This window comes from Ricinus communis, chromosome 4 (genome assembly GCF_019578655.1).
Source record: "Ricinus communis isolate WT05 ecotype wild-type chromosome 4, ASM1957865v1, whole genome shotgun sequence".
Lineage (NCBI taxonomy): Eukaryota > Viridiplantae > Streptophyta > Magnoliopsida > Malpighiales > Euphorbiaceae > Ricinus > Ricinus communis.
In genome coordinates this window covers 9,052,748-9,063,465 of record NC_063259.1, presented here as the reverse complement: position 1 = coordinate 9,063,465, position 10,718 = coordinate 9,052,748, and the positions used below count along the sequence as shown (strand labels likewise).

General features: G+C 30.9%; 1 protein-coding gene across 3 annotated transcripts; it reads left to right on the top strand.

Moving 5' to 3' along the window:
• The first annotated feature begins 312 nt into the window (after positions 1 to 312).
• On the top strand, positions 313 to 8,567 carry LOC8270232 (serine/threonine-protein kinase AGC1-7). 3 transcript variants are annotated; one of them, XM_048372600.1, is made up of 5 exons: positions 313 to 674; positions 974 to 1,070; positions 1,165 to 1,973; positions 2,563 to 3,389; positions 8,434 to 8,567. In XM_048372600.1, the coding sequence occupies exons 2-5, from the start codon at positions 1,032 to 1,034 to the stop codon at positions 8,550 to 8,552; spliced, it is 1,794 nt and encodes a 597-aa protein (XP_048228557.1). In that variant the 5' UTR covers positions 313 to 674; positions 974 to 1,031; the 3' UTR covers positions 8,553 to 8,567. The 3 variants fall into 3 exon arrangements, with proteins under 3 accessions (XP_048228557.1, XP_048228556.1, XP_002527210.2); XM_048372599.1 differs by having other exon boundaries at positions 313 to 790; XM_002527164.4 differs by lacking the exon at positions 8,434 to 8,567 and having other exon boundaries at positions 316 to 790; positions 2,563 to 3,734.
• Positions 8,568 to 10,718: the final 2,151 nt, after the last annotated feature.

The window sequence follows — 10,718 nt, the reverse complement described above, 5'->3', positions numbered from 1 at the left end:
GATAATAACAGTCGACTTTCCACATCATCTTTTCTAATATTTAATTTTAATTTTTATTAAAAAATGTTCTTACAAGTAAATGAAAATTATCAGATAAAATTATTAAAATGTATAAATTTATGATGAAATTTATAATTAGGTGATTAATATATATCTCAAATTTCAATAGTTTTAGTGTTAATAACTGGTGCTAAATGTTACTGAAAATGTTTGATTGGCAATTTTTCAAAAGGAAAAATAAATTTTTTTCACAAATCTAAGTCGCGAAGATGGAGTTTGAGAGAAAGTATGTGAAATGAGGCAGGCCACTATGGACCCTATATTTCACAAATAACAAAACGAGGATTAAACGGCTATCCACCCCTTTATTCATGGCCACGACCGTTTCCTCCTCCCCTCTCTTTCCTCCCCACACGTTGTCACAAGTTACAAGAAAAATGATAATAATAATAATAATAATAATAATGAAAGGGTTATAAAAAGACTAAAATAGAATAATACAATTTGATGATTTTTACTATATTTATTTAGTTATTATTTATGGGATATTATGTTTCCACAAAAGTCTCTCAATCTTTAAAAAAATTTAAAAAAAATTAAGTAAAAATGACACCAAACAGAAATATCAAAAAAAAGTCTACAACAAATCCAGACCTCCATGTTGACAGAAACTGGTGACCCATTCAATCTCCAACTGATTTTAATTTGTTTTAGGTTTCTAATATCTCCAATCACAACCCTTTTCTCCTTTTGCTACCACAATTCTTTGATCTTTTTCTTTCAGATTCTGGTTGGTCCTGCATTCTTTTTGCACTATGTATCTGTTTATTCATTTCTTTTGTTAATTGTAATAGATGTTCTTGTTTGTTCCATGTCCTGGCAAATAATTGTTTACATGTTTACGTGCTAACCACACACTCAGAAAGATTGTATAATATATTTAGCTTAATTATGAATTGATTTTTCTATTCAGGATATTCTTTTGGAGATTTTGCTTGTATTAAGGGGTTGTTCTGGGGTTGCCCCCATCAATGTCACCAATTCCTGCAATGAGGCCTCACTCATCCCAGGTATGTATTGCTCTTCAATTAGTTTTATTCCTTTAAAACCTTTTATTTGGAATTATCAGAAACTCCTATTTAATTTAATTTTTCGATCCACAAGAGCAACATTCCACCGGAAGAAGCTGCGGAATGTGAATCCAAGAAGGTGGAGGCTGTTACAAGGAGTAATAGTAAATTCGATACAAGCTATAGTTCCAAGAAGACAGACCAGATAGCAAAATATGGTGCTAATAGTAACCCGTCATCTTATGACTCACCAAAAGGACCAGCTGGATTTAGCAAAATTACTGAAAATGTGATTGCAAATCCTCTCTTTGATCCTAAAAAGATGGACCCATTAACCAAAGCTGTAGGCAATACAAGTGCAAATCACCGTCCAAGTCCTAGTCCACTGGGATCTTCAATTACTCAGCTCCAAACAACTCCACCATCATCAATGGCGAATGCCAAGGCAAACCATGTCCTGAGCAGCAGCAGCAGTTGTCGCAGCGACAGCTTAGAGAGCTCCAGTGCACCGCTTAAGCCACATACAGGAGGTGATGTGAGATGGGATGCTATTAATATGATCAATGCAAAAGGCTCAATTGGTCTGAGTAATTTTCGGCTTCTGAAACGTCTTGGATATGGAGATATAGGAAGTGTTTATCTTGTTGAACTTAGAGGAACCAATGCCCATTTTGCTATGAAAGTAATGGATAAGGCGTCTCTTGCAAGTAGAAATAAGCTGCTTAGGGCACAAACAGAAAGGGAGATTCTTGGCCTCCTCGACCATCCATTTTTGCCCACATTATATTCTTATTTCGAGACTGATAAATTCTACTGCTTGGTCATGGAGTTCTGCAGTGGAGGCAATCTGCATTCTCTTCGCCAGCGGCAACCTTACAAGCATTTTACTGAGGAAGCTGCAAGGTTAGTACTCAAATCATTTATCATTTTACATCAGCTTTTTGTTATCTCATTTCAGCCACATATTTACTTTAATTGTTGATATATATCCTCAACCTTTTGGATTGATACAACTCTCTCAAAAGAACAAACCAATTCAACCACATTTTCCCAAGCAAGAGAGGCATAGACAATTTTCTGACTCAATATCCGGGAACATTGCAAACGGGATCACATTTTCTAAAAGAAAGTGGCATCTAGTAATATAAGTTTTAGGTAGTTTTCACTTATATCTGCGTATAAATAAATAATATTACATAATATTAAACGATTAATAGGTATTTAATTATTTGAAGTTCAAGAATACGTATCACTAATTTATTTATTTTTTTGTAATATATAAGAATTTTTGGTCTTACGCATGTACCAGAATACAGCTATTATATTATTATGTAAATGACAAAGATGCATTTAGTTAGCAATGGATAAATGTCTTACACCTTAAATATTAATATTTTGGAAGTCATCTCCCGAGCGTTGCTTGTGATTAGCCCTTTGAACTGCACTGAGAGCTTCGGCATTTGAATGTTTGATGTTCTTTTTCTCGTGCCAGGTTTTTTGCATCAGAAGTATTGTTGGCGCTGGAGTATTTGCACATGTTAGGCATTGTTTACAGGGACTTGAAGCCAGAAAATGTACTAGTAAGAGATGAAGGTCATATAATGCTGTCGGATTTTGACCTCTCACTTCGCTGCTCAGTTAGTCCAACCCTTGTCAAGTCCTCATCTGTAAATGTAAGCAATGGTGGTGGAAATGGTGGGGGAGGCATTTTAGACGACGAATTTGCAGTTCACGGATGCATGCAGCCATCAACATTTTTCCCCAGGATTTTGCCTAGCAAAAAGAATCGCAAATCCAAATCAGACTTCGGTCTCTTTGTTGGAGGAGCACTGCCAGAATTAATGGCGGAGCCAACAAATGTACGATCCATGTCATTTGTAGGCACCCATGAATACTTAGCTCCAGAGATCATTCGTGGAGAGGGTCATGGAAGTGCAGTGGATTGGTGGACTTTTGGGATTTTCTTATATGAATTGTTACACGGAACAACTCCTTTTAAAGGCCAAGGAAATAGGGCTACCCTTTTCAATGTTGTAGGGCAGCCATTGAGATTCCCAGAAACACCGCAAGTTAGCTTTGTGGCTAGAGATCTCATCAGAGGACTTCTTGTTAAGGAACCTCATAAAAGGATTGCATATAAAAGGGGAGCTACTGAGATTAAACAGCACCCCTTTTTTGAAGGAGTGAACTGGGCTCTGGTCAGAAGTGCAATGCCTCCTCATATACCTGAACCAGTAGACTTCTCACAGTATGCTAGCAAAGAGCCACCCCCTCAAGCTAATAATAACAACAAGATGACAAACATTGGAGGTGAGAAAGGTAATGGTAGTCCTCATCATCCTGATTCTTATATAGAATTTGAGTACTTCTAGAATGGATGTATGGACTAAAATTAAGATTCCTATACTTTTCCATGATCATGACTGAGTTACATGCATCTTTGAAGTGAAATTTTTATGTTGTACAAAAAGAGAATTAATTTGATCTCTTGTAAGACGTAAAAGTGAGAGTAAATATGTTTAAGAAGATTTTGTTGTCAACAATTTGATTGATTCGTTCTCACTCCCAGGAGAGAAAAAATAAGTATTGTATATCAAAGGAAGGAATATATATAAATATATATTTTCAACAAATTCTATTCAGTAATTTGTGTGTTTTGATTTAGTTCTGTTTTTTGTTTCATTCAGTTGTCCTTCCACTGTATTCAGCTAGATTTTTTTTTTTTTTTTCATCTACTCTTGGCAATGTTTCAAAAACTCTGGACCGGATGCTTCAACCGGTTAAACCAGAATTCAATAGCTAGTCCAATTTGATAAAATCAAATCAAAATTTGATTAGAAGTTGAATTGGTTGGTTGGACCGATTTAATATTTAAAAATACTTTAAGAGATTAAAATTTTCAAAATCTTATCAGACTGGTCGGATTAGCAAGCTGATTTGTCTGACCGGTAGAACTGATAGCTAAATTTTTAACTGTTTTATTCATTGGTGTTGTTTTTATGACACCGGAGAATTAGAATGATTTTTTTTCTATCTCTACTTTATATATACTAGTTTCTTTTACATGCGTTGCACGTAAATCTATTATTTAGACTCGTTATTATTCAATTAATAGAAGATAAATTAACCAAAAATTAAGAATTATAGTCTGCTAGATATTTATAATATTTCTAACTATTTATTAATTATAATATTTAAGAAAAATATATATTTAATAGGATTTACAAAAATTCATATGTTTTATTAGATTTTAATTATTATTATTCTTATTCTTGTTAGTTAATTTCATAAAATCTCCCATGAGTTAAAATTTTAGTTTAAAGTTTCTTTATCCTACAAATAATTTAATTAATATAAATTAGTAAATAATTAATATTTAATCAATTATAATAAAATAATATGTAAAGATCTTTTAATAAATTTATTTATCCATCTTTTTAAATTCATATATATATAGATATATCATAATTTAGTAACTAAATTCTTTATTGCTCATAAAATAAAATGTAATTGCTGTTAAGATTTAAAATCATAAAAAAGCTTAGCATAATTATTAGACTATAATTTTAGTCAAAATTCTGTTTTTATCTAAATAGACTGACCCATATATTATATTTCTAAATCCATTAAACTAAACTATTAGATTTGATTAAGATAAAAATTTATTAAATTCAAAATCATAAGCACTTTTAATATTAAAAATGAATTTGTTTTCAAATTATAGTCCATTTGTTTAAATTTATATTATTCTTGTGAATAGAAGAACCTATTTATTATTAATAAAAAAATTTTCTCTTTTTTAAGCTAATAGTAAATAATTTTTTCATGATTATTAAAATTATCTAATTTAATATTAACTACATATCCCAAAAAGAAATTAAATTAAAAGTACTTGAATATTATTTCCAAAATATTCCTTTTAAGAGCAAACTTCCTTATCTCACTATTATTAAATTTTTCTAATTTAGTATAAAATTATTTTTTTATCTAAAAGTAACATATTTTAATAAGTTACATCATAACTAATTGCAAAAACTTTAGTATTTAATCACACATACAATATATTATTGGTACAAAATGTATTTAACTTTTTTATCCACGTGCGGTACATGTGAATCTTAATAAATGGACTCATAAAACTTATTATATTTTAAAAAGAATACAATATATATTAAATTATTACTCATATAATAAAAGATATAACAAATATTAATAATTACAATCATTATTATTCATATAATAAAAAATTACTATTTAATTTAGAAAAATAGTATTATTGATGGAAATTATAAAATAAAAGGCAAAAAATGATGAAAGAAATATATAGGTAGTTCTTAAAATGACTCGACTACAATAATAAATTTTCACTATGTATTTTAATTAAAAATCAATATTAAAAACATTACATAGTTTTGAATTATATTTAAATTAGAGTTAAGATTAGTATTAAATCAACATGATGCTAACATAAATCAATTAGAATACTTATGTCTTTTTTCGTTTTAGTATAGCTACAAAGCTTAATATTGTGTAGGGTTAAATTTGCTAAAAACAATTGTGTAAGGTTAAATTTAATCCTTTCATAATAAAAAAATAGGATTAAAATAAATTAACATGAGTTTTTCTAATATTATTAAACTTCTAGAATTAGACTTACACATAATAAATAAATTATTATTATTATTAAATTAAATTAATAAAATATTAGATTAACTCAACTAATTAAAAATAAGTGTCAGTTCCCATTTTTCGGATATAGATATCGAGTGAATTATGAAAAATCCTATGTTGAAAGTTATTATCTTCTTAGATCTTGGGAGACGAAGGACGGGTGAATCCAAGGTTAGAATTGAGGTTAGTCTGACCAAAATTACCTTTTTGAAATCGATTTAGAGTTAATTGTCAAGAAAAATAAAGTTTGAGAGTCAAAACGATGGATTTTGTAACTTTGGGGACTAAATTGCAAACTTTTCACAAACTTCCCATATTTAGAGCAAATCATAGAGCCAATCGGCTCTACGCGAGCCGACCGACTCTACACAGTCCCGATTTATATTTTCTTAGTTCGATGTTTTTTTTTTTACACTTTTATGTCTAAATACAGATTCTAGAAGGTATTTGATGATAATTGAAGATTTAATTGAATTTTAAAGATTTGATTTATTGGATATTAGTAAATAATTATCAATTTTTTAAAAAAGTGTTTTAAATAAGATTGAAGTCTATCTGCTCCTCTAGGGTTTTCTTAAAAACCTACCTCTATAAATAGAAAGGATGATCTAAGATTAGGGGCTAACAACAATAACAATGATCGATTAGACTGTGATTGAAAATCCTATACTAATTTTAAAGCAGAAGGTATTTTTGGTAACTAAGGAGCAAGGGTCACTAAGAAAGAATTCAAGATTTAGAAACTTTTGTGAAATGACATGAGCTTTTTCAATACCTCATCCAACACTTGATTTCCAACCGATCTTCGATTCAACTGCGTCATCATCTCTCAAGACTCGTAGAACAATCAACTACGGTGACAACTTGAGGGTTTCCCAACATCTATCATCATCAACATCACTCTTCCATTAAACTGATTTTCCTGTTCTTTTATGTTTATGGAAACATGATTAGGATTCTATTTTTTGTTGTTTTACATATTTGATGTGATTAGAGTAGGATTTCTTATGATTTAATATGTTGTTAATTTTATTGGGTTTGAATTTGATAATAAGAACACTAGGATTTTGAATATGATAATATGTCTATCTTTCGATTTTGAATATGATAGGTCAAATGATTAGGATATTATGATTAGATTTGCATTTTCTTTATAGATTTGTCATCATATTAGTTTATTAGGGTTATAAAATTTAAAAATGAAACATGCCATGTTTGTCCACTGTATGTTTAGACTTTTAGGGTTTGCATGACTTTTTAAAGTTTCTGGTTTAATTTGATGTTTATTTGTATCTTTTATCTTGTTTCTTTCATGTTATAATTAATTTGTTTTACTTTCTGTGCATGTGAAATTGGCTTTGGGACGTGAGAATTGCAAAGAAACTGTAGAAACTAGCCTGGAGAAGCCTAAAAACTAATCAACTATATGCCCAGACCCGATTGACTTAGCTCAGTTCATACCTAATTTTTGGATTTTTAAGGGTTTTTGATATATCTTTGGCGATTTTATGTACTGCAACTTAGTTTTGAGGTGTTTCTTTACAATTTTTAGTTATAGGCCGGGTTGTAATAGCTAGGTTTATTTTCTGCACTTTATTTTTATTTATTTTTTAGTTTAATGTATGTCAAATAACTATAACATGACTGCTTAATTAAAATGGGACACATAGAATTTAGGTTAAAATCGAGTCCTATATGAAAATTGTAGTCCATTAGGCTAATCAATGTTAATTGGACTTAAGTCCTAAAATCAATATAAACTTAGTAGGTTTTACCATGTTTTAGTTAGGTTAGTCAGGTCATATTATATTTAGGTTCACACAGTTAGGCCTTATCATAATAATTAGTTCATCTAGGATTAAAGGCTTGGTAAAACATAACTTATAATTGGGCTTAGACTGTGAGGGACATATTCATAATCAACTAGTAAGTTAGATTAATATTCTTAACATGGGTTGGACTAGACTTAAGTGAACTATATGTGTTGTTTGATATGCTTGTACATGAACTATTGTTTATAGGGGGATGATTTGTTAAATAATAAAATTAAAGACTAAGATACACAAATAAGAAAGTTGGCTTCTGGATTCATCTCTAGATTTGTGGCGTAAGCTTTCTTATGGAATCTGAGAAACATCACTTATTAATAAAAGTGTCCTGGTGAATTACTCGGGTGGCGACTCCCATCTCTGTGCTACTCTTAGTGACTAGTTAACATGTTTCTGATTAGATTCAAAAGCCTTGCAGTGTCATAGTCACTAAAGATGCTTGGATGTGAGCCCGAAATCGCCTCCCACAATAAGCAAGAGCACTCAAATCTAAGATCTCCCAATTAGAATTTATGAAAACTAATCATATATCTTTTCAAGCATTAAAATTATATTTACTTTTTTTTCCTTGGGCGTACATATTATGCATCTCTATATGAACCCAAATATATCTCTAACTTGCTAGCATGTTTAAACACATATTTTGTACTGAAAATGATGAAAGTGACAACAAAAACGGCATGCTAATATTTATGGCATACAAAATTGACTGCAAGAAGGTATACACTAACTCATTAATAATGAGATGACATTAAGGTTAACAATTGGTTATGTGTAAGTACTTAATTGACAAATTTTAATAAATGTATATATTATTTTTATAACTGATATGGATCAACCACCATCACATGGATTTCATGAAGATGGACTTGATGAAGATGAGCAAGAGCATATAGAGGAGTTCGACCAAAGCTTCAAGTCCAATATCAAAGTCAAACTATTGAGGCTAAAGATCCAATATAATTGCCTTAAGGTCCAATAACTAGATCAAGATCCAAGAAGTATCGACAAGCCTTAATTCAACATATGTAAGGCCTTGTGAATTCGGCCCAAGAGGAATTACAAGGAGTTCAAGGCTTTTAGTTCAAGTGAAGGCCTAACTCAACTTGATGTACTACAAGTCCAAATATTTAATAGGCCTACTCAATATTTTGTTTGGGCTAAAAAAGACTAAAGTTTTTGATTTGGAGTATATGAAGACTTTGGACCTAACTTAGCTTCTGTTTTATGACCCATATGCATGAATTAAGTAAATTAAGGATTCCTTACTTAAGTTGGGTAGCTACACATGTTATTTACCCTAGTTAGGACTTTTTTACTTATTTCTATTTATTAGGAAGGTTATTTTTATCCTAGATGAGATATAAATCCTTATTAGTTAAGATTTAGAGTTTTCTGAAGCCTATATAAGGCTAGACCGATTTTCGATGTGAATTAAGTTGAATTTGAATGATAATTGATTATTAAACCTTAAAGCTGTTTGTTTTGTCTTTGTTTTCTCATGTAAAATGCATGCTTAAGAAACATTCAAGTAGATTGATCATCTTCTTATGGAGTGTTTAGAAATTGGGATTTAGGAACAAGTTTTCTAAATTCCAATTTTTGATCATCTTTCTAAGTAATCTATTTTCTAATCTTTCTTAGGGGTTAAACCAAATTGGTTCTTAGGGTTTTCATGTTAATGGGTTAGGGATTCATAATTCAAAAGGGGTTCTCAAGCTTATTTATGGAGGTTCCATATTATTTGGTATCAAAGTTACACTAATATGGTGAGCACATTCTTAATTGATAGATTGAGGTTGTCTATTATACCACACCCATAACCTTACAAACTTATGTGGCTTAATGATCATGGTGAGGTCAAGGTAAATAGGCAATCTATCATTTTATTTGCAATTAGTAAATATCATTATGAGGTGTTGTGTAATGTGGTCCCTATGCATGAAGGGGATATTTTGCTTGGAAGACCTTCGCAATTTAATAGGCGAGCTATATATGATGGATACCTTAATAGGTATTCATTTACCAAGGATAGGCGAAAGACCATATTGACACCACTTTCCTCAAAGAAAGTATATGAAAACTAATGTAAGATGGAAAAGATGAGAGTGGAAGCCGAGAGAAAAGAAAACGAGAGTAAAAAGAATGTGAGTTTAATAGTTAGAGCAAGTGTGGTTAGGTAAACTTTATATTTTAATCAGCCTATATTTGTACTTGTGTATAAATGGGCTTATTTTTTCACTAATAACTTGAATCCATCTTTGCCTAGTGTGTTTACTGAACTTTTATAGAAATTTCTCTTTTTCGAGGAGATGTCAAGTAGTCTACCACCAATTAGAGGCATAAAACATCATATAGACTTCATTCCGGGGGCTGCCATACCTAATAGATCAATATATAGGACTAATCCAAGTGAGACTAAGGAGATCCAAAGACAAGTAGAGGAATTGCTAGCTAAGGGGTATATAAGAGAAAGTTTGAGTCCTTGTTCTATGCCTGTTATTATTGTGCCAAAGAAAGATGGATCATGGAGGATATGTGTGGATTGTAAAGCCATCAACAAGATCACTGTAAACTATCGTCATGCTATTCCCAGATTAGATGATATGCTTGATGAATTGTGTAGTTCTTATTGTTTACTGAGATTGACTTGAAATCTGGTTATTATCAAATTCGCATGAATGTTGGGGATGAATGGAAAACAACATTTAAGACTAAATATGGCTTATATGAATGGCTTGTTATGCCTTTTAGTCTTACTAATACACCTAGTATTTTCATGAGATTGATGAATCATGTTTTGCATGAATACTTAGATAAGTTTGTAGTTGTTTATTTTGATGATATTTTGATTTATTCTAGGTTTTTGGATGAACATGTTATGCACGTGTGTTTAGTTTTAGGTATTCTTAGGAAAGAGAAGTTGTATGCTAACCTTAAGAAGTGCAGTTTTTGCATGGAAAATATTATCTTTTAGTTTTTGTAGTGTCTAGTCAAAGTGTTGAGGTTGATGAGGACAAGGTTAAATCCATAAGAGTCTAGCCAACACCTAAGAATGCTAGTGAGGCAAGAAGTTTTCATGGACTTGTGGGTTTCTATAGGAGATTCATTAAGGATTTTAGCACTATAGTTACACCGTTAAATGAGT

What these genes read in the sequence shown, in the direction of transcription:
- LOC8270232 (XM_048372600.1), top strand. Translation starts at nt 1,032, where the DNA reads ATGTCACCAATTCCTGCAATGAGGCCTCACTCATCCCAG. An exon ending in TGAGGCCTCACTCATCCCAG is followed by an intron (nt 1,071 to 1,164) that starts GTATGTATTGCT and finishes TCGATCCACAAG; the next exon opens with AGCAACATTCCACCGGAAGA. An exon ending in AAACATTGGAGGTGAGAAAG is followed by an intron (nt 3,390 to 8,433) that starts GTAATGGTAGTC and finishes GATTTCATGAAG; the next exon opens with ATGGACTTGATGAAGATGAG.